This window comes from Leptonychotes weddellii, chromosome 6 (genome assembly GCF_054177405.1).
Source record: "Leptonychotes weddellii isolate Sample4059 chromosome 6, ASM5417740v2, whole genome shotgun sequence".
Classification (NCBI taxonomy): Eukaryota; Metazoa; Chordata; class Mammalia; order Carnivora; family Phocidae; genus Leptonychotes; species Leptonychotes weddellii.
In genome coordinates this window covers 90,541,119-90,565,071 of record NC_138374.1, presented here as the reverse complement: position 1 = coordinate 90,565,071, position 23,953 = coordinate 90,541,119, and the positions used below count along the sequence as shown (strand labels likewise).

Here is a 23,953-nt window from a genome sequence, read left to right as displayed (position 1 = left end):
GGCTTTTCTAAGATGTGTACCATCTTTACAGTAGCACTTTATATATGTGAGGGCTTTTATTGATAATTCTTCAGCAAATCCCACAGTGAAAGATTTATACTCTTACCACTTTTACTGCTGGGAAGAACAGAAGTAGAGGTACTTGGAAAGTGAGTGAGTGGTTCTGTACCAATGATGCCCAGAATTAGAACTCGGTTTCTTGATGAAGTTTCAGGCTATAACTTGGATTTTTATTTGTATCAATTAGGAAGAAAAAGAGGTGTTTTTGCCTGAAGAAGTCTTATTTCAGATTAGCTCAATTTATTTTTTTATTTTATTTTTTAAAGATTTTATTTATTTATTTGACACAGTGAGAGAGGGAACACAAGCAGGAGGAGTGGGAGAGGGAGAAGCAGGCTTCCCGCGGAGCAGGGAGCCCTATGCGGGGCTTGATCCCGGAACCCTGGGATCATGACCCGGACCGAAGGCAGACGCTTAACAGCTGAGCCACCCAGGTACCCTGAGATTAGCTCAATTTAAATGCGTCCCCCATGTAATCGAACACATTTTTTAGAAATTCTTCTTTTAAATGACAGGCAAATAAGTGATTTCCAATACATCTGAGTTTGCATTTCATAAACAATTCTGTGAGAATTAAAAAGAAACGTCTGAAGTGTTGAACTGAACTTGTCATTAAGTATTTTCAGGTTTTCAGGGTAAGTACTGATAAAAACACAGAATTTTTGGATTTTTGAGCAGGCATTAGACATAGTCTATTTACAGATAAACCCCCAGAAACTCAGAGATGGTAGAAGCTGCAGGAACAGGTAATGCTTCAGCTGATTAGAAAGAGGAGTGGAAATTCTTTAAATGGACAAGAAAGATGGTGGCCTTGGACAGGGTCAGAAGGCTTCCTCAGTAGAACCGCAATTTGTTCAGAGTGGTTGAAGTTGAGTGTTCATAGGGGAAAATGGCAAAAGGTGAGGCCAAAAACCTAGGCCGGGGCAGGTCACAAAGGGTCTTGTGAGTCATGCAAAGGGAGCACACTTTATTCTATGCAAAAGAGAATACAGGGCAAATTACTAAAATTGTTGCTTCTCCAAATTTTGCTTCTCTCCTGTGGTCTATGTATTGGCAAATAAGAGAGTGAGTCAAATCTCTTACAGCACTAGGGGGCACCACAGTAAAACTAACCATTCTCAGATTTATTGTTTTTTGTTGTTGTTGTTTGTTTTTGTTTTTGTTTTTTTTCTTAAAGAGAGCCTACTCTCTTTTCCTGAGGAGCTAAGATTAGAAAACTTTCCTCAGGAAGCCAAGTGATGATCCATGTCTAAGAGAATGAATACTGTCGGGGGGCCTGATATTGTTCACTATTTACACAGTGATGATATTTTCTAAATAAAAAATTTAGATACATGTTCTGACCCATGTACTCAAAATAGGACAGAATAGTTTGGACGGAGATCATGCTGGAAAATGCCACATATGTATATGGATATAGAAAAAAACACATACACACAGGAGATTTGGGGAGTGAGCAGAAGGGCTCTTGGTATAGACCCAGGAGTATAATCTCCTGGTTCCTTTTCTCTGAGCTCAGCCCGTAGCTACTAGCATGGAGTAGACCCAGCCTTGCCCAGGGTTGACCACCCTGCCTTTCCAATTCTATTTCTTTAAATAGCAACTACTTTTGTGCCCTTTACTCTTAGAGTAACTGCAGCTTTCCACCCTCTTCAGGGATTCTTTATTCATGGAAAATCAATGTTAATTGGGAGGTAGCTAGGTTAGAGGAGCCATGTACAATGTTGTTTTTAGGTTATATTTAGTGAGTTAAAGGAAACAACAGAAATACAGAATAGAAAGGTTATTCCCCAGTCACAGGTGAAACCTATGGTCCTGACATCCGATAGCTTCTGTGTTTTGTTTGTAGTCACCATACTTTGGGTATCCATACTTTTTCAAGCGAAAGAATTAAAACACTTCCTTATATGAAATTACAAAACATCTTCTCAAACTTCAGAAGGAGCCATTGGAGTTGTGTAGATGACAGTGCCCTGGACCAGGAACCAGATGACTCGTTCAGTCCAGCCTTCTAACTTTGTGACCCTGGGTAAATTCTGTGAAATTCCTAGAGTGTCCATTTAATCATTTCCAAAATTGGAACTTGGCTTCTGTGAGGAGCGAATGTTGTGGTGCAGAGCTTTGTAAGTGCTGAGATTATTATTCGTGAACATGCTTCCATAGGCAGAGGACCACTGAAATGTTTACTTTGTGGCACCTATCACATGGACAAACACCCCGTAAGTCAATCCTCAGAAAGCATACCATAGTTAAGGTTAACCTTAACTTCATGAAGCTTGACTTTGTTACTGAAATTTTTAGGATTAAAAACAGACAAACAAATCCTTGTAATAATTATAGCATTTTTGAACGTAGATTTCTAAGAGCTCATGACTGCGTTAAAGAAGAAAGGAAGAGTGAAGGGGAGAATTTATGAAGGTATACCGTGTTATTAGGGTTAGTGTCTGAAAATGGTTTGGAGACCTAAATTACACACTTAGACCATGGCCTGTTCCATCTCCCCCCCCCCACTTTGATATAGTTCATCCAATTCTGTAATGACTTGTTTGCCAAATCAGGTAGAAAATTATGTCTAGAAAAGGCATGTCGTCTTGTTCACAATACTGGAAACATTGGGGATCTGACTAGCATAATTAAAAATTATTTTTCCTTTCAGAGACCTTTCATTCTAAAATGTACCTTAGGTGGGTTATGAATTTGTATAAATTTGTCTAGCTTTGATAACATGTAAACATCACTTAAGAACACACTCTGACAGAAAAATGGACAAATAGGCTCAACTTTAATGTTCCCAACACTAATGTAATAAGTAAATAATAAACCATCATTCCCAAAGTGTTGCCCTGTATCTGTGGGGAAGTGAGGGTCCCATGAGTTTAAATGTTGGACCCTCAGAGCTGGGCTTTCCTGTAGCTAGAGCTAGGGCATGGTCCTAGAGAATCACAGAAACCATCAAAGATCTGGATGAAAACAATATCACAAAACATTATAAGCAAGCAGCAAAACAGTCATTAAGGGCAAATATAAAAACCTGTTGGGTTATAAAATAAGTTGTAAAACACATTTTACAGTTCAGTAATACAAAATATATTTTGAATTATTTGTGTGTTGGGTGCTTAATGTTTTCAGCTTCCAACACCCTGAAAGTTCTTAACCTGACCCTGTCTGTATCTGGTATGATGAAGACTGGGAACTCAAAGCTCTTTTTGGAGGGATGAGGGGTACCACTCCTGCTGTTACTTGCAATAACACCCCCTCATTTTTGCAGATCTTTTCCCTACTTTTGTCCTGTCTAATTCACTACAACTTTGGAGAAAGTTAGATGGATATTTGTGTTCAGTTTTGCAACGAGGAAATTTGAGGCATGGGAGACTTGCCTAGGTTTATGTAGAAAAGTCAGGGTTAAAAATTAAGACCGGTGGGGTGGGGCGCCTGGGTGGCTCAGTCAGTTAAGCATCTGCCTTTGGCTCATGTCATGATCTCAGGGTCCTGGGATTGAGCCCCACATCAGAGTCCCTGCGCATCTGGCTCTCTGCTCAGAGGGAATCAAAGATTTACTTTAATGTGATAGTGTGATTTGCTCACACGATGTATTAGTTTTTTAGGGTGGCCATAATAAATTACCATAAACTGGGTGTCTTAAAACAATAGAAATTTGTTCTCTCACAGTTCTGGAGGGTAGAAGTTCAAAATCAAAGTGTTGGCCAGGCCATGCTCCCTGTGAAGGTTCTCAGGAAGAATCCCTCCTTGCCTCTTTCTGGCTTCCGGTGGCTCCTGGCAGTCTTTGGTGTTCCTTGGCTTGTAGTTGCTTTACCCCAAGCTCTGCCTCCATCTTTGCCTGATCATCTCCCTGTGTGTATCAATGTGTCCTCTCTTCTTGCTTTAAGGACACCAGTCATATTGGATTTAGGGCCCACCCTGACCTAGTTGGCCTCATGTTAACTTAAGTAATTACATCTACAAAGACCCTATTTCCAAATGAAGTCACTTTCTGAGGTTCCAGGTGGACATGAATGGGGGGGCACTTATTCAACTCATTACAAACTACTTATTCACTTATTTATCTATGGAGTAACAGTTACCTGTCAGACACTGAGGAAGCAGCGGTGTGCATCATAAGGTCTTCCTTGCCCTCCCAGAGTTTCCAACACAGCGGGGAAACAAGACAGTTAAAGAAGCAATCGCGCAGTGTATGAGAAGTACTGGATAACCAAGTAGGGTACAGTAAGAAGCTTCACTAAGAAGTTTCACAGAAAACTACCTACCTGCTTCCATATCTAGTTTCTTGACTGGGATTGTAAAGCAAGCATACTTTTCTTTTGCATTAGGTGCTTTGTTTCTCTTCCACTCATTATCAGAAAGGCTCTAGTTTTCTTTTTTTTTTTTTAATTTTTAATTTGAGTGTAGTTGACACACAATGTTACATTCGTTTCAGGTGTACAACATAGTGATTCAACTTCTCTATACATTTGCTATGCTCACCACCTGTCCCCAAACAATGCTATTACAACATCATTGACTATATTTCCTATGCTGTACCTTTTATTCCCGTGACTTGTTCATTCCGTAACTGGAAGCCTGCACCTCTCACTCCCCTTCACTCCTTTTTCCCATCCCCCCACATCTATCAATTTGTTCTCTGTATTTATTGGTCTGATTCTGCTTTTGTTTATTCATTTGTTTTGTTCTTTAGATTCCACATATGAGTAAAATTACATGGTATTTGTCTTTCTCTGTCTGTCTTATTTCACTTAGCATAATACCCTCTAGGTATATCCATGTTGTTGCAAATGCAAGATTTAATCCTTTTTTAAAAAGATTTTATTTATTTATTTGAGAGAGAGAGAGGAAACACAGAGAGAGAGTGAGAGGGAGAAGCAGACTCCCCACTGAGCAGAGAGCCTGAGGTGGGGCTCCATCCCAGGACCCTGAGATCATGACCTGAGCTGAAGGCAGACGCATAACTGACTAAGCCACACAGGTGCCCCAGATTTTTTTTATGGCTGCATAATATTCCACTATCTACATCTGTGCCTATGCTTATGATTCTATCATCTATCATCTATCTATCATCTATCTATCCATCTATCATCTATCTGTCATCTATCATCTATCGATCTATCATCTATCTATCTATCATCTACCTATCTATCTTTATACCACACCTTAGGAAGGCTTTAGTTTAAAATTTCATTGTCATTGTCACCACCATCATCATCCCACTGATGATTTTTCCAGTCACCAATCTCAGTTTGCACCAGAATTCAGGTTGAGGATTATTTAGGATCATGCAAATGAGGCTAAGAGCTTCACTGCACAAACAACACTAGAGATATTTTTGATTGTTCACTAACCATCAGAGGGAGCCACTTGGGGAGGAGGCCTGCTGCTTTTTTTTTACAGTAGAAGGATTTACTGTGTTGAAAAGATCTTCTGTTCAGAAGGTCTTCTTACCACCCAGTCTCTTGGGATTTCTCTTTTGAATGTTGTGATTTGCCTACTCTCTGACACGGAGGAGTCTGTAGGCATTGCTTAGTCCACAGTGTGAATAAGTACTTCTTATTTCATATGGCTTATTCTACCCCAGTGTAACTGAGGTTGGACATCAAGATGAAGAAATTAGAAACTGAGGAAGGGAAAGGACTTATTCTAGCTTAAGACCAGACCCAGGTGTTCCTATTCCCAGACCAATGCCTTATCTGCTCTACTATGTTGCCCTCCCAAAGCAATGGTCCTTCCTTTTTGTACAGCAGGTGAAATGGGAAATGAGTGACTTCAAATAGAAAGATATTGATTGTAATAATTTTGCAACTCCCTTTGTACTCAAGGATGAACAGGGCAATTTCAAAAAACCTTGAGCTATGCATAGTGTTGGCTAGAGCCTGTGTCAGATATTATGTGATTATGGAGTCACTAGCTAAGGTCTGGGCATAGTCTAAGGGGCTAAGTTCCACCTTAGCTCAGTAAACATTTATTTACTATGCCATTATGTTTGAGGCATTGTAAGACTTATGATAATGCAGTGGGTACATTGTAAACTGACCCTTCCAGTTGCTTAGAGACTAACCTGCTACAAGGATATTATGGTGGAGACTAAACCATTGAGGTGAAAAGGGAGTTCTTGGAAATAAGTTGGCAGACCCCTCTGTCAGTGTATTTTGAGGACTTCCCCAGTTAATGTGGAAAGGGAAACCCAGATATAAGAAAATCTTTCCCTTGAGGATATAAAGAACTGGTTGCATTAGGTCAATCATATAATTTTGAAAGTGTGCTCATGTCATATGGATGCTTTTGCTTCTTCATTTGGTTGTTTACCTGAATACCTAGATTCCTTTTAGGAATTTGTTAATTGCTAAGCATTCAGGACAATGAAACCACAGTTCTTGTTCTCTGAGATAGAGAGGACAGGGTCAGTAGAAAGTGCCTCTTTGAGGGATATCCATTACTAATTAAATTTGGCAGGAAGAGTGGAAGTAGTTAGAGAGTGCAGGCTACATTTAGGATATCATATGGGCTGTGTAGTAGAGAGGAGAAGAAACATTAAGAGAAAGATTACAGCAAAACGGTGCTGGCAGCCATGGGAATGGAGAAAGAGAGTTCGGATGAAATTAAAATGGATTTTCTTTGTGTTCATTAAATCACAAAAGATTATTCAAAGAGGTTTTCAAAGCCACACATTTTCATCTTTAAGAAATATACCTTTTTGGATAAGGTTTTCTGAATAGAAAAGCCTCTCTGGCCAAAGAACCAGTTTTTGCCTGTTCTTCCCTTTTTTATTTTTTGAGTGGGCTTGTGAATTTCCCTGATAAGAGGTGGGCCCTTTGCAAGGAGGCTGTTTCCCCTGAGTACACATTAAATGCACCAGGATGAGAGTCTACTTTCCCAGCCTATTATAATGAGTTAAGTATGGAAAATTCCATCTTTCTTTTCAGAGGCTCTTTGAGACATATCCTGACAGCTTGTGAGGTTGTGCTTTCATGATCTCTCAGGTCTCTTCTTTTTTTTTTTTTTTTTTAAAGATTTTATTTATTTGATAGAGAGAGACACAGCGAGAGAGGGGAACACAAGTAGGGGGAGTGGGAGAGGGAGAAGCAGGCTTCCCGCCGAGCAGGGAGCCCGATGCGGGGCTCGATCCCAGGACCCTGGAATCATGACCTGAGCCGAAGGCAGACGCTTAATGACTGAGCCACCCAGGCGCCCCTCTCAGGTCTCTTCTATTGACATGAAGCCCAAGGTGGGGGAAGGAGTAGTTCACATCCCAGTGGAAGTGGCATGGTGAACTGGGGAGTCCCCATCAAAGATCTGTTTCCCCACCATCCAACACTGATTCACACCCCAGTACACTCCCACGTAAGATCTTGACACTATCCTGATATCAAGTGAGGAAGGACAAGACCCACAGAGTGAATGCAGAGCCCACTTCCTGCTTTCATATTTGATGAGTGTCATTCCCTCCTTCCAGGATGTCCTTCTCCAGGACAATTGCCAAATGAGTATAAAGTTGGCAGCCTCATGCCACATCCCAATGAATCAGAATTAGAAACTCACACTCTCCAAAGATGAGCTCTTTATTTTATTTATTTATTTATAAGATTTTATTTATTTATTTCAGAGAGAGAGAGAGCACAAGAGGGGGGGACAGTCAGAGGGAGAAGCAGACTCCCTGCTGAGCAGGGAGCCCAATGTGGGACTTGATCCCAGGACCCTGGGATCATGACCTGAGCCAAAGGCAGACGCTTAAAAGACTGAGTCACCCAGGCGCCCAAGATGAGCTCTTTAAATAAGCATCACATTTTTGGGAACATGGTACAGACTGCTAGGTAAACACTAGACATCAGACATTTTCCATCCATGTTCTTGGACAAGTCAGTGCTCAAGATGCTAAGAGAGGTCAGGAAAGGACCTGATTCTGGCTCTTCTTTGCAGCACCTGCTTGCTGCCTATTTTATACTTATTCATTGGCCTGCTGCTCCTTGCCAGGACAATTGTACCTAATCAGAGCTGAGCTAAAAGTTTTGCCAACCTGTACTATGCAGACAACCTTGTGGAGTTGGCTGAAGAACTTCTGGATATTTTGAGATATATCTGACTATTTTAACAACTATCTAAAACCTAATATATTAATCCTGATCAGTATTGATGATGAAAATAATTCAGATTAATCTTGGACCATCAGACAAATGTTTTCATAGGGCTTTTTTTTTTTACTCTTAAGATAGTATAAGAGAAGGTTTATTATCAGGAACTTGGAGTTCAACCAAACTCAAGTTAATACCTGTTTATTCATGAGCAAGTTCTTAACAGCACTGATTCTCATTTTCCTATCTGCAAAACATGGGTAGTTATTATTCATACATACTAGGATTGTTTTACACAGCAAATGAGGTAATGAATCTGAGAAAGTATAACCTAGTTCATGGCATGTTGTAAGTTCTTAATGAATTTTTACTCTTTTTCTTGAATACCAAGAATGCTCTCATTTCTAGACCTTTCTTCCATAGAATGTCTTTTGCTTATCTGGTTCTTTTCTCTCTTTCAAGGCCTCTGTCCAGCTCTTTCCTCCTTGAGCTGCCAAAGCCTGCAGTGATTTTTCTGTTCTCTGGAACCTTATGGCATACACTGTCTATTGACATTTACCAAAGGTTTTATATAGAGGGAGGGTTTTATTTCCTCAACTGGCATATGAGTTTGTCAAAATAAGAATTGTCTGTTCTATTCCTTTGTGTTTTCAGAGCTGAATCTAATGCCTGCCATACAACAGATACTCAGTAATTGTTGATGCTGTGTCAAACCACCAAATAATTCAGTAGAAAAAACATTTCTTATTTGCATCAAGGAGATGATTTCTTTTATACTCATGCTTCTGAGACTGCTTCATTCAAACATCAGGACTATACTTTTTCTGATGTGCTTGCCTTATAGGAGTTTGTATTTCACCTTTGAGAATGATGTGGGCTCTTCAGACTTTCCAGATTGAAGAAGCTTTATTCTATAGCTTGTTCTTACATGGAAGCTCTCTGGGACCTTTGATATTTTCCCATTTTTTTTTAGTATTTGGAGAGGACCTGAGGATTTTGCTTTTCTTGGTATTAAAAAGACCATGTTTATTTGCATGTGGGTAAAATAAGTATCTTCTGATTGTTTTCTGGTAATCTTTCTCATGAAGCCCAGATCCTTTTGTACTGTTTCTTTGGGCTACAGAGAGCCAGAGAGCTAATATTTCAGGGATTTTGTTAGTCTTTATTCATTATTTTATTAATTCCTTCATTCTGTAGTCATATATGAGGCTTGAGCTTGAGTAATGTTGCATGGAATAAATTAAGAACATGATATGGATTTTGTCTTCCATGTGCGTCCAGGAATAATAGCTGACATTTGTCAAGTCCTTTCACTGTTCCAGGACACATGCTGAAAATTCACAAAACATTAGCTCATTCAATCTCACAACAACCCTTTAACATATAGATTTTACCATTTCCATTTTATAGATGAAAAAACTGAAAATCAGAAGGTAGTACCATTCACCAGACTTAAATAGTCTTCTAGAGCAAATGAGACTTATATCCAACGGTGATAGAATGGAAGTCAATGGAGTGTTTTTGTTTTATTTATTTATTTATTTATTTATTTTAATATTAGGATCCACTCTTGGTGTTGTACATTTTATGGGTTTTAACAACTGAATAATGGCATGTACCCACCATTACAGTATCATGAAGAATAGTTTCACTACTCTAAAACTTTTGTACTCTATTTATTCATCTCTCCCTCCTCCCTAACTCCTGGCAATCACTGATCTTTGTCTCTGTGGTTTTGTCTTTTTCAGAATGTTAGATATTTAGAATCATATAGTTTGTAGCCTGTTCAGATTGGCTTCTTTCACTTAGTAATACGTATTTAAGATTCCTCCATCTCTTTCCATGGTTTGATGGCTCATTTCTTTTTAGCACTGAAAGTGCAGTGGCTGGATGTATCACAGTTTGTTTATCCATTCATTTACTGAAGAACATCTTAGCTGCTTCCAAGTTTCGACAATAATGAACAGAGCTGCTATAAACATCCATGTGAATACAGTGACTTTAAATACTTGCTATGGGAGTGCAGAAGCCAAAAATCAGGAATCTGATTTAGGCCTTGAAGGTGTTGATGTTTTAATGAGTAGACACAGATGGAGGGACATTCTTGGCGGAGACAACAAAGAAAGTATTTTTCGAATGCTTGCCAGACTAACTGCTGGGCGCGTTCACATGTTATCTTACTTAAACTTCATAATCATCTGGAATATTCCAATAGTAATATTATGCCTTATTTTCATAAAGCTGAAAACGAATGCTCAGAAATAATATATAATGTTTCCAGACTGTTTTTCTGGGACAGAAAGGTGCACAGTGCTGCACTGTGAGGTGCTCCTCCAGAGGAAGGGAGTGGGTCCGCACCCTGCCAGGTACTTTAGGATTTGTTGTTTTGAGTCCCAGCTACTGGCCAGATACAAAACACAGGAGAACTCTGACCCTGGGCATGCTGATGGCTGGGCACAGACTTGTTGAGGGCAGGGATCTGACGAAAGCTTGGGACACAGAAGAGGAGATTGATCACTTTTCTGTGAGGGCCTCCTGAGCAGCGGCAGCTGTAAGTTTCCCTCCCTGGGACAAGAGGGTAGGGTAATGCCATCTTCCACATTCACCCACACCCCCCAGCCTGGTTGGACTTTAGCACAAAACATAGCACCTCCAGTAGAGGCTGGAGTCACTTACACAGAGCCACACCCACCTGTACCTCACGGGGTATCTTTATTAGGGCAAGTCTGGCTGTGAATCAGCACCGTGGGCCTCTCCCTCAGACCAACACAGGTCTCCCACATGTACTAAGTCTACTGATCATAGAGTGCTCCAAAGCATCAGCTTCATTTCAGTGGAAAGAGGAAGAGTTTTTTTTTTTAATTAAAAATATTTTTTTCTTTTTCTTTGGCATTAGGCTTATAGTTTTTTGTTCATTTGTTGGCTTGTTTGTTTGTTTCCTTTTCTCATTTTTTGGATCAGTCTTTTTTTTTCCCTCTCTTTTTTCTTTCTTTCTTTTTCTTGGGAATCAGGCTTATACTTTTTTGTTTGTTTGCTTTCTTGTTCCCTTTCCTTTTCTCTTTTCTTGGATCAGGGTTTTTTTGTTTTTTTTTTTTTTTAATCAGGCTTATCTTAACAAACAAATCAAAGCACATTTAGTTAAAGGTCTAAATATCAAATACTTCCCACTGCAAGCAAGGAGGAACTCTACAGAGGACTGACCTGTAGGAAAGAGCAGCCAAACACAACAGCAGAAGGCACACAGCATACACCAGAAACACTTCCTGAAGTGCAGGCCATGGACAGTGTATGACATCTTAATATAGTATTACTATTATAGTATTATAGTATTACTCTCAGGAACAATAAACATAACAAGCTTTCATAACACACAAAAGACAGAAACTTAGACATAATGACAAGATGGAGGAATTCTCCCCAAAAGAAAGATGAAGAAGAAATCAATCACAGCCAGGGATTTGCTCAAAAGAGATATAAGTAATATATCTGAACAAGAATTTAGAATGACAGTCATAAGAATACTAGCTGGGCTTGAAAGAAGCATAGAAGACACCAGATAAACCCTGGCTACAGAGATTAAAGACCTAGAAACTAGTCAGACTGAAATAAAAAATGCTATAACTGAGATAAAAAATAGACTGGATGTAATCACATGAAGGTAGAAGAACCAGAAGAACCAATAGGTGATATAGAAGATAAAATTATGGAGAATAATGATGCTGAAAAGAGGAGGGGGAAAAAAAACTATTAGATCATGAATATAGATGTAGGGAACTCAGCTATTCCACAAAGTGCAATAATATCTGTATCATAGGAGTCCCAGAAGAAGAAGAAGAGTGAGAAAAAGCTATATTTGAACAAATCATAGCTGAGAACTTCCCTAATCTGCAGAAGGAAACAGGCACTCAAGTCCAATAGGCACAGAGAACTCCCCTCAAAATCAGCAAAAACAGGTCACCATGACACTTGCAAAATACAAAGATAAAGAGAGAATTCTGATAGCAGGGTCCTTAACCTACAAAGGTAGAAACATAAGGTTAGAAGCAGATCTGTCCACAGAAATATGACAGGCCAGAAGAAAATGGCATGATATATTCAATTGTGCTGAATGAGAAAAATATGCAGGTAAGAATACTTATCTAGCAAGGCTGTCATTCAGAAGAGAAGGAAATATAGTCCCCAAGACAATTAAGAAGTAAAGGAGTTTGTGAACTCCCAGCTCTGCAAAAAATATTAAAGGGGACCCATTGAGTGGGAGATACCAAAAGCAACAAAGACTAGAAAGGAACAGAGACAATCTATAGGAATAGTGACTTTATAAGTAACACAATGGCACTAAATTCATATCACTAATTACTCTGAATGTAAATGCACTCAATGCTCTAATCAAAAGACATAGGGTATCAGAATGGATTAAAAAAAAAAAGACCCATCGATATGCTGCTTATAAGAGACTCATTTTAGACCCAAAGACACCTCCAGATTGAAAGTGAGGGGGTGGAGAACCATCTATCATGCTAATGGACATCAAGAGAAAGCTGGAGTAGCCATACTTATATCAGACAAACTAGATTTTAAACAAAATACTGTAATAAAGATGAAGAAGGGTACTATATTATAATAAAGGGGTCTATCCAACAAGAAGATCTAACAATTGTAAATACTTATGACCCCAAATTGGGAGCAGCCAAATATACAAATCAATTAATAACAAACTTAAAGAAACTCATTGATAATAATACAATAATAGCAGGGGACTTTAATGCCCTACTCACAGCAATGGACAGATCATCTAAGCAGAAGATCAACAAGGAAACAACGGCTTTGAAAGACACAGTGGATTAGATGGACACAGTAGATTAGATATATTCAGAGAATTTCATTCTAAAGCAGCAGAATACACATTCTTTTCAAGTGCACATGGAACATTCTCCAGAATAGATCACATACTGGGTCACAAATCAGGTCTCAACCAGTACAAAAAGATTGAGATCACTCCATGAATATTTTCAGACCACAACACTATGAAACTTGAAGACAACCACAAGAAAAAAATTGGAAAGACTGCCAATACATGGAGGTTAAAGAAATCCTACTAAAGAATGAATGGGTTAATCAGAAAAATTAAAGAAGAAATAAAAAAATACAAGGAAGCTAATGAAAATGAAAACACGACAGTCCAAAACCTTTGGGACGCAGCAAAGAGGGTCAGAAGAGGGAAGTGTATAGCAATACAGGCCTTCCACAAGAAGGAAGAAAAGTCTCAAATACACAACCTAACCTACACCAAAAGGACCGAGAAAAAGAACAGCAAATAAAGCCTAAAACCAGCAGAAGAAGGGAAATAGTTAAGATTAGAGCAGAAATAAATGATACAGAAATTAAAAAAAAAAAAAACAGTAGAAGAGATCAATAAAACTAGGAGCTGGTTCTTTGAAGGAATTAACAAAATTAATAAACCCCTAGCCAGACTTATCAAAAAGAAAAGAGAAAGGACCCAAGTAAATAAAATCATGAATGAAAGAAGAGAGATCACAACCAACACTGCAGAAACACAAACAATTATAATAGAATATTATGAGCAATTACATGCCAAAAAATTGGGCAATCTGGAAGGAATACATAAATTCCTAGAAACATATAAATTATCAAAACTGAAACAGGAAGAAATAGAAAATTTGAACAGACCCATAACCAGCAAAGAAATTGAATCAGTAATCAAAAATATTCCAACAAACAAGAGTCCAGGGCTGGATGGCTCCCCAGGCGAATTCTACCAAACACTTAAAGAATTAATACCTATTCTTCTGAAGCTGTTCCGAAAAATGGAAAGGGAAGGAAAACTTCCAAACTCATCCTGGGAGGCCAGCATTACCTTGAATTCAAAACCAGACAAAGACCCCACTAAAAAGGAGAATTACAGACCAATATCCTTGATGAATATAGATGCAAAAATTCTCAAGATACTATCTAATCAAATCCAACAACATGTTAAAAGGATTCTTCACCCTGATCAAGTGGGATTTATTCCTGGGCTGTAGGGGTGGTTCAATATCCACAAATCAATCAATGTGATACACCACATTAGTAAAAGAAAGGACAAGAACCATATGATCCTCTCAATAGATGCAGAAAAAGCATTTGACAAAATACAGCATCTTTTCTTGATAAAAACCCTCAAGAAAGTAGAGATAGATGGAACATAACATCATTAAGGCCATATACAAAAGACCCACAGCTAATATCATCCTTAATGGGGAAAAACTGAGAGCTTTTCCCCTAAGGTCAGGAACACAACAGGGATGTCCATTCTCACCACTATTGTTCAACATAGTACTGGAAGTCCTTGCCTCAGCAATCAGATGGCTGGCTGGATGGCTCAGTCATTAAGCATCTGCCTTCAGCTCAGGTCATTATCCTGGGATCCTGGGATCAAGCCCCACATCGGGCTCCCTGCTCCAAGGGAAGCCTGCTTCTCCTTCTCCCACTCCCCCTGCTTGTATTCCCTCTCTCGCTGTCTCTCTGTCAAATAAATAAATAAGATCTTTAAAAAAAAAAGGAAAAAAAATCAATCCCATTTACAATTGCACCAAAAATTGTAGGAAAAATCTAGGAATAAACCCAACCAAAGAGGGAAAAGATCTGCACTCTGAAAACTATAGAACATTCATGAAAGAAATTGAGGAAGACACAAAGAAATGGAAAAACATTCCATGCTCATGGATCGGAATAACAAATATTGTTAAAATGTCTATCCTACCCAAAGCAATCTACACATTCAATGCAATCCCTATCAAAATACCATCATTTTTCACAGAGCTGGAACAAACAATTCTAAAATTTACATGGAACCAGAAAAGATCCCAAATAGCCAAAGTAATGTTGAAAAAGAAGACCAAAGATGGAGGCATCACAATCCCAGACTTCAAGCTGTATTACAAAGCTGTAATCATCAAGACAGTATGGTACTGGCACAAAACAGACACATAGATCAATGGAAGAGAATAGAGAGCCCAGAAATGGACCCACAACTCTATAGTCAGCCAATCTCCAACAAAGCAGGAAAGAATATCCAATGGAAAAAAAGACAGTGTCTTCAAAAAATGGTTTTGGGAAAACTGGACAGCAACATGAAAAAGAATGAAACTGGACCACTTTCTTATACCATACACAAAAATAACTTCAAAATGGAGGAAGACCTAAATGTGAGACAGGAAGCTATCAAAATCCTAAAGGAGACAACAGGCAGAAACCTCTTTGACTTTGGCCGTAGCAACTTCTTACTAGACACATCACCAGAAGCAAGGGAAACAAAGGCAAAAGTGAACTATTGGAACCCCAACAAGATAAAAAGTTTCTGCACAGTGAAAGAAATAATCAACAAAACTAAAGGCAACCGACAGAATGGGAAGAGATATTTGCAAATGACATATGTGATAAAGGGTTAGTATCCAAAATATATAAAGAACCCATCAAAATCAACACCCCCTAAATAAATAATCCAGTTAAGAAATGGGCAGAAGACATGAACAGACATTTCTCCAAAGAAGACATACAGATGGCTAACAGACACATGAAAAAATGTCAACATCACTAGCCATCAGGGAACTACAAATCAAAACCAGAATGAGATACCACCTCATACCTGTCAGAATGGCTAAAAATTAACAACTTAGAAAACAACAGATGTTGGCAAGGATGTGGAGGAAGGGGAACTCTTTGCACAGTTAGTGGAAATGTAAACTGGTGTAGCCACTCTGGAAAACAGTATGGAGGTTCTTCAAAAAGTTAAAAATAGAACTATCTTATGATCCATCAATTGTAGTACTAGGTATTTACCCAAAGGATACAAAAATGCTGATTTGAAGGGGCACATGCACCCTAACATAGCAGCAATGTCTGCAATAGCCAAACTGTGGAAAGAGCTGATATGGCCATTGACAGATGAATGTATAAAGAAGATGTGGTATGTATACACACACACACACACATATATACACACAATGGAATATTACTTAGCCATCAAAAAATGAAATCTTGCCATTTGCAACAACATGGATAGAACTAGAGTATATTATGCTAAGTGAAATAAGTCAGTCAGAGAAAGACAAAAAGCACATGATTTCACGCATATGTGGAATTTAAGGAACCAAACAGATGAACATAGGGGAAAGGAAGGAAAAATAAAATAAGATAAAAACAGAGAGGGAGGCAAACCATAATAGACTCTTAACTACAGGGAACAAACAGGTTGGTAACTTGAATTAAAAAAAAAGATCATGCACAGTACTGTTTTGTATCAAAAAAAAAAAAAAAGAAATAGTATATAAAGTTTCCAAATGCACAAACCTAGATAAGTCACAATTTGAACTGAATCTGACTCCCAAGTCTGTGATCTCTGTCTCATTTTACCAGGCTCTAGTCAAGGGCAAAAACATTTGAGAAAACAGTTGGCTAGAACATAAGACACAGACAGGATATGTGTGGCAATAAAACTTGACAAGGAGGTTGGAGCCAGGCCATGGAGGGGCTTGAACTGGGCACTGTGGAAGGGTTTCAGGGCCGTGGGGTAGTGAGTGTGAAGTAGTCAAATATGGAGGATGAAGGGAAAAGTTGTGAAAAGGCAGGGAGCAAGAGAAAGGAAGGAACATCTTATTTTATTTCACAACATTACCTGGATTTGATGGTATTGATGCTAGCAAGAGACTTCTGAGAATATGTAAATGTCTAATACTGGGCAATCTTTAGGAGAAGGAACAGGAAGCCTGAGTCGAGTTCTGTTAGATCTACCCTAGAGAGGAAGTCATGTGTGCTTTCTTTGCTGCCTCTCAGCATTGCGGTCTCAGAGAATGTCCTCTTGGTTACTACCAACCTACTTCACCAGGGTACTTCAAAACATTCAGCAATTTCTTTGATTTGCAGGGACCTTTTAGAGATTTTGCAGAGTCAGTCAAATTAAATCATGAGGACTTTTAGATCTGAGAGCTGGATGTAAATTTGGATGAAGAGGTTTCGTGTTTTTTCTTTTATTAAAATTGACTTAGAATTGCAACTTTTAAAATCCAAATCTTGGACAGTTAATGATGGAAGGGATGCCTGTGATCTTCTGGTAATTTTTAAAGATGAAAAACTTGACTTCTAGGGAAGTTATGAGATTTGCCCAAGATGACACCAAACCTGCCTGGCTGACATTAACACTGACGTTGCCGTGTGCTGAAACCTGTGCTCTTTGTGCTACTCCACAGGCTGCTTCTGATTTTAAATAATGTGGCCACTCATGCTGGGACCAACCAGCTGGAGAGTAGTGGGGGCATTTATTTACCCAGGGGATTATGGTGATAGTGTAATATGCCCTTTGAAAGGCCCTCTTCCCGAACATTGCCTTAAGCACGAAGGTCACTAATTCAGCTGTCACAAACAGTTCACAGAGGGGAGAGAACCACAGACTCTCAAGCTCTCAAGTCATCCCAAGTCAACACCTCTGTCCATGTGCTCACCACTGAATTAAAATTGCCTCTGAGGTCCACCCACTGGGAGGCCTCAGAAAGACTCTCCCTTCTTCCTATGTAGCCTGTTGGTTTCAGCTTGGTATAAGGCTTGTGATTTGACTTAGAAGGGAAGTAGGGGATTCCTCATCCATGTGGGCAGTCTCAGTGGAATCCACTTGACTGCAGCCCCTAGTGTGCCAGGAGAGTGGGAAGCAGGGATTCCACACCCCAGGGTATGAAAACAAATCCCTCCCCATACCTTTGATCAGAATGTCTTGCCAAAATAATCTGTGAGAAGAGATGTTGTTCATGGCAAGAGTAATAGGTGGTGTTTTTTGGTTTTGGTTTTGGTTTTGATTTCCTTTTTTAGTGAGTAACACAAGCATGTGGTAAAAAAATTTAAAAATATGAAAAAGTAGACTGTGAAAAGTAAGTGTCCTTCCACTCCTGACCTTAGGCTTCCAATTCCATTTTCCAGAGGTAATATTTATGACCTGTTTTCTGAGTATTCCTTCAGATATAGTCAATGCCCATACATGCATTATTAATATTTTTTAACATGAATGGTGATATACTTTATATATGATTCTGCCTTTTTTTTTTTTTTGCACTTCATATATTTTGGAATTTGCTCCATATTGAACTGCTTTGTTCTTTTAACCATTAAATTACTATAGATATTTTATTTATCAGGCTTCTTTTCTTTATTATTTTACTTCTCTCTTGCTGTTGAGTACTCACTTGATTCAAGTTGTATTTTTCAAGTCATTAAACAAAAGAGAAAGAGACAACGTTAGAAATATATACACTCAAATCTACTGAACTCTGAATGATTAGAACAGTTTCTATTGCCCGTGTGACCTGCAAATAGTACAATCTTACTCCTGTGTTGCATGCAGTGAAAGAACAAGCAGCCAGGAAGCTTCCAGAATTCACTCTCAGTACATTCTAGGAGTTTGTGGCCATGATGGATTGATTGGTCCCAGCCTTCTTCATGAGGGGATCTCTATGACTGAATGGATTTCTTAAGATGGCTATTAAATGCTCCATTATCTAAAGTGGGAAAGTGGGGCTCAGAGAGCCAAAATAATATACCAGAGAAGAGTTTGGCAGAAATGGGGACAGATCTTAGATGTCCCCCATGACAGAGCAGAATACTCCTAATTTATCTTAGGAGATGTTATGGAAAAGCAAGGGGGCAGTAGAAAGTCTGGGTCTAATCTTTGTAGAAAACACGAAGTGTCTTGTCAAGTCATTCCTTCTATAGTCCTGCATTTTTGCTTCATAGGATATGACTTGTCAATTTCATTTGCTCACTTTTTTTTCCCCTAAAAATATATCCTTTTTCCTTCTTCAGGTGCCACCTCAGTATCCTCCAATTCAAAGTATCAGAGTACAATTTACCAGTAAGTATTGTTCAGTTGATTTATGTTTTTAAAAGAACCTTCCTTCTAGTCTCTTAATTTCTTTCAGAAAACAGAATCTCTCCCTACCCTTTGGGAAGCACGAAATCCTGCAATTGTTAGAGCCTGCATGCTGTTTTCATTAGGCACAAAGAAGGTGTATAAAGAAGACAAGGTTGTAATTAGTTACCAAATATGTGTTTGTCACTGTATTAATCACTTTATATGCCTCTCTTAATCCTTCCAGGAATCCTCTGAGTAGGAATTATTCTCATTTTTTAGGTAAGGAAACTAAGGCTTTACTTCTTACAAGGCTGTCTGACTGTATGACACATCATTTCCCACTAAATCGATTATAGGACAAGATTTTATCTTAATGAGAGTGGGGGGGGTCTCGGATATGAAGACAAGGTAATCCTCTAACTACCAGGATAGCGTTATTTGGATCCATGATTAATATTAGGACAATAACCAGTAGTTTCTATATGGATATTCATTTGTTTATTAAATTCTTCTGAGCCTGAAGGGAAGTATATCTTGCCTTCCATCAATGGCCCTCATTTTCAATTCAGACTATCCCCCCTGGGCCTGGCGCAAAGTAAGAATTAACTGAATTATGCCGAGTAGTGGAGACCTGTTGTTTCCTATAACTAAGGGACATGGGCCAAAATGGGGAATCTGAGATATGGTTGCTTGGCCATTCGGGATATTGTGAGGTAGAAATAAGAATTATTTAGTCTTTTTGCCTTACACTTGGAATGGCCTTATACGAAACTACCAAAGCCATTAATCTGTGTCCTCCGTCACCCCTCATATTTTTTTCTGTGGTAGCAACTCTTCCCAAGGCATTTTCCAGGAAAAACTAGTAATAAGGTAAAATGGAGAAGCAGGTCTGTGTTCTTAAGCTCTTCCACCTGCATCTTACTGAGCAGAACTGAGCCCACAGACATTCTGTGTATAACTGCATTATTAAGCTTAAGTGACTTCTAGCAAAGGCCAGTAATAAATGCTGTTGAGAAGTCCAGTCCCAAAGCATATGAAAAATTTGCATTTCATGGACAGGTGGAGAGAGGATTTAGAAGCATTAACAAGCTTTGTGTGAAGGTGGTGTGCAGGATCTGGGCAAGGGGCATTCCTGCTAACCTTCCCCTAGTCTCTCCATTGAAAAAGAAAGGAAGCACTGAAGTTACCAACCCCTCCTGGTTTTGAAAAATCAGGGAAACCTCGAAGTTCCATTTCCTGCCACTGGTCTGTTGTGACTACTGCCAATTGCTATAACCTCTTAGTTTTTGAATCCCAACCCCATCTGAAATTCTCTTGGCCTCTAGTATTATGCCTCTTCTTCCACTCCACAGGTGACGTAGACTCCAACCCTCATGTAGAAACACAATGTTCTCTTTCTTTCATTCTTTCCAAAATCTCTCCCTATCACTTTTTCTTAGATGAATTAGAAGGTTGTTGCCTTTCTGTGCTGTGCTAAGGAATCATTTTTTTCCTTCTTGCCCTCCCTTCCTTAGGGTGTGAGAATGAGAAGGGTTGCATCATCACATCCCCAAACAAAGATGAAACCATGAAGGTGCAAGACAACTCAATCATCATCAACTGTGATGGGTTTTATCTCATCTCCCTGAAGGGCTACTTCTCTGAGGAGCTCAGCCTCAGTCTTTATTACCGGAAGGGCCGGAAACCCCTCTTTTCCTTGAGCAAGGTCACATCTGTTGACTCCATTGGAGTGGCTTATCTGGCTTTCAAGGACAAAGTATACTTTAACGTGACCTCTCACAGTACCTCCTACAAAGACATTCAGGTGAATGGTGGGGAATTGATTCTCATTCATCAAAATCCTGGTGGATTCTGTGCCTACTGAGGACCCGAGGGCTGCACCTAAGTCAGGCACCCAGCATGAACACTGAACTGGGGTTGGACAAGACTCTGATTCTTCCTTGGGAGTGGAGAAATTGTCCTAGCTTAGCTCCTAAAAATGGCCACACGGGATGTGACCAGAAGCAAATCCCCCAACTCAGGGATATTTAAAACTTATATTACATACCAATTAACTTTATTTATCCTCATGTCTTCTAAATCACCTACTCCTCATCCCTCATGGTTGCCTCAAGCCTACTAAGCACCTCTACAAGAATGAGAAAATAGGTGCCTCTTCCTTAAGGCACATTATTTCTATTGGTCAGGAAATTGTCATAATAAACTTTCTTTATTGAAAAAGACACTTGACTACCGTTTGCTGGAAATTTGACATCTGGCTTTGTCAAAATGAAGAGGACCAAGGAAGGGGCTATGAATCTGCCAAAGGTGGTGTGGACTAACCCTTGGCAGCCAAAACTGTCTCTCCAAGATGAAATTAGTTACTGTTTGTGTAGTGTCTAAATACCTCTCTCATTTGGTGGAGTTCAAAAGGAAGATCATCTTGAGAACAGCTGTCAGGACTTGAAGACAGCCAGCTAAGGAATACTTTGTGCTCTGGGCTTTTTTTTTCTTTACCACTTTGCTTGCTTTCCCAGCCTCCAATGTTCTTAATAGAAATTTCGCTTCAAAGAATCATCCTGGGGATGTGATGCTGTGAAAAATCTAAACAGTAATTTCAGGAAAACAGAGAGGTTTTTCTAAACCGGGAGAGTGAGATAATTTATTGTGAGGGTTATCTTTATGGCATGGGAGGGCAGTGAAACTGGACATCTCATGGTAAAAGTCAGTAAGAATTTAAATAGTCTGGGAAGGAAAACACATTCTTTGCCACTGCTAGGCAAAGCAACGCATGTGCGTTTTCCCTCTTATGCTGAGATACACATTCAGCCCTATTTCTTGTACATGTATACCACATTGCTAGCTTAAAAAATGAAGCAATTCTATTCTTGAATACAACTTTAGGCCAAGACACTGAGAAGTTATTATATGAAAAATAATATCTGTCTAGAAACACCATAAAATTGCATATGATCTAATACTGATAAGTGACTAGAATGATCAATAATCAGCAATACCAATAAGGAAAAAGATCCCTTTGTTTTTAGTTTAAATATCCCTCTTGATGCATCAGGCTTATGGCACTGTGGACAAATACCCAGATGATTTGTAAGTTCTCAAATTTTTGATAAATTTTTTTAATGGCAGCAAATGGTTTCCTCTCAGTTTAAATAGAGTGCATAACATAACATAGAATCTTTCTGGATGATTCTGTGTCATCACAGTGATTGTACTGTGCTGCAGTACAGTGATATCTCCAGGATCTCCAGAAAGGGGGAAGGCAGTTTGCCCCACACTAAATTACATTTGGATATTTTTCTATTTAACACAGTTTTCCAACTCCTCTTAAGTGTTTATTTATCTCCAACTATGTTCTTGTCCCTCTATTTTAATTTGTTATGGAAAGAAGGTAAACAAAGGTGCATCACGAAAAGAAGCTAAATAAGAGGAATTGTGCATAAGGTAAGAGTAACCAAGCTCTGAGTGGTTGCCAAGGCGCTCACATAATCATAATCATGATCATGATCATAATCATAGGTAAACATTAATGGAGGGTCTGCTGTGGACCAGGCATTGGGCTAGATGCTTTACATGTATTGTTCTGAGCAAGATATTCTGTGATATTTGTCTTGACTACTCAGAGGATTTAAATGTGTGTGTGTGTGTTTATTTGTTATTGACTATGGTCTGCAAAGTTGAAGCTACTCAATGGGTGATATCTAATAAGTAAATGTTTATGACTATAGATAATATTTAAGAAAATATATATTTACTTTTTAAAGTTTGGAATTTCTAACTATATTTCTCCTGAACATGCACATTCCTGGCCTCAGCATAGTTGTTCTGTGGGTTGTCTGTCTTTGTTGTCATGGTCCTTCTTCACAGATGCCCACTCCCTTTGGGTACACATAGTTTGCTCTTCCCATGCTGGCTTCTTTTGGCCACGCAGGGATTTTTTTGTCATGCACCAGCTTCACTCCCCTCCCCCCACTTCCACCCATCAAAATATGCATGTCCCCTTTAAGTCATTCCTCCAGAAAGATAATTAAACCTTCTCCAGGCACAACAAAGTTTTGTGGAAAGAGAACTGAATAAGAAGTCAAGAGATTGAAAATCTAATTTGATTCAGTCACTAACTAGCTAAGTGACCTTGGGCAAGTAATTTCCCATTTTTGGATTCTGCTTTCCTCTCTTGTTAAGTGACTGTTTTAGAATCTTATGTTCATAGTGCTAACTGTGAATGTTCATACTAAATGTCTAGGTACTGGTTGCTGTGAGTCAAGTTGTAGAGCCTTCTCTTACACTGTGTGGAATTTTTTTTCTTAGACAAACATCTTCCCTCAGCCTTAACAATTCCTTCAAAAGCAGTTCCAATTGTTACTTAGCAACTTTCTATTTAGGGGATGGCATAAAGGATTCTAATCTTGATCCAAATCATAATTTGTTCTTAAGCATACTGGGCAGGTCCCTTATTTTAAGTCATAATTTTGTAGTTAGTGCTTTTCTGGCTCTCAGGAAGTATTAATATTGATATTAATAATAAAGCTAATAATAATATCGATATTTACATAGAAACAAATAAAAGATTTCAGAATTCACTACTGGTTAAAATGCTAGAGTTTTTATTTATCCCCTCTTCCTTTCCTTGTTCTTTTTTTTTTAAAGATTTATTTATTTTTAGAGAAAGAGAGTGAACGAGCAGGGGCAGGGGGTAGTCGGGGGAAAGGGCAGAAGGAAAGAATCTCAAGCTGCTCCCCACCGAGCTCGGAGCCCATTGTGGGGCTTGATCTCATGACCCTGAGATCATGATGTGAGCCAGAATCAAGGGTTGGACACTTAACCACCTGAGCCACCCAGGACCTCTTCCTTTCCTTGCTCTGATCAGCTAATTCCCTGATGAGGGAAGGATGGGGCAAGTATTCTGGTGTCCTATCTGCCTCCA

The 23,953-nt window shown here is 39.0% G+C and overlaps 1 protein-coding gene across 1 annotated transcript in view; it reads left to right on the top strand.

The window, feature by feature from the left end:
- TNFSF4 (TNF superfamily member 4) overlaps nucleotides 1-23,472 on the top strand; it is a 28,022-nt gene extending 4,550 nt beyond the window's left edge. The window contains exons 2-3 of the mRNA XM_006734897.3: nucleotides 18,984-19,032; nucleotides 20,547-23,472. Coding sequence (XP_006734960.1) covers nucleotides 18,984-19,032; nucleotides 20,547-20,896 — 399 coding nt within the window. The 3' untranslated portion in view covers nucleotides 20,897-23,472. The remainder of the gene's footprint in view (nucleotides 1-18,983; nucleotides 19,033-20,546) is intronic.
- Nucleotides 23,473-23,953: the final 481 nt, after the last annotated feature.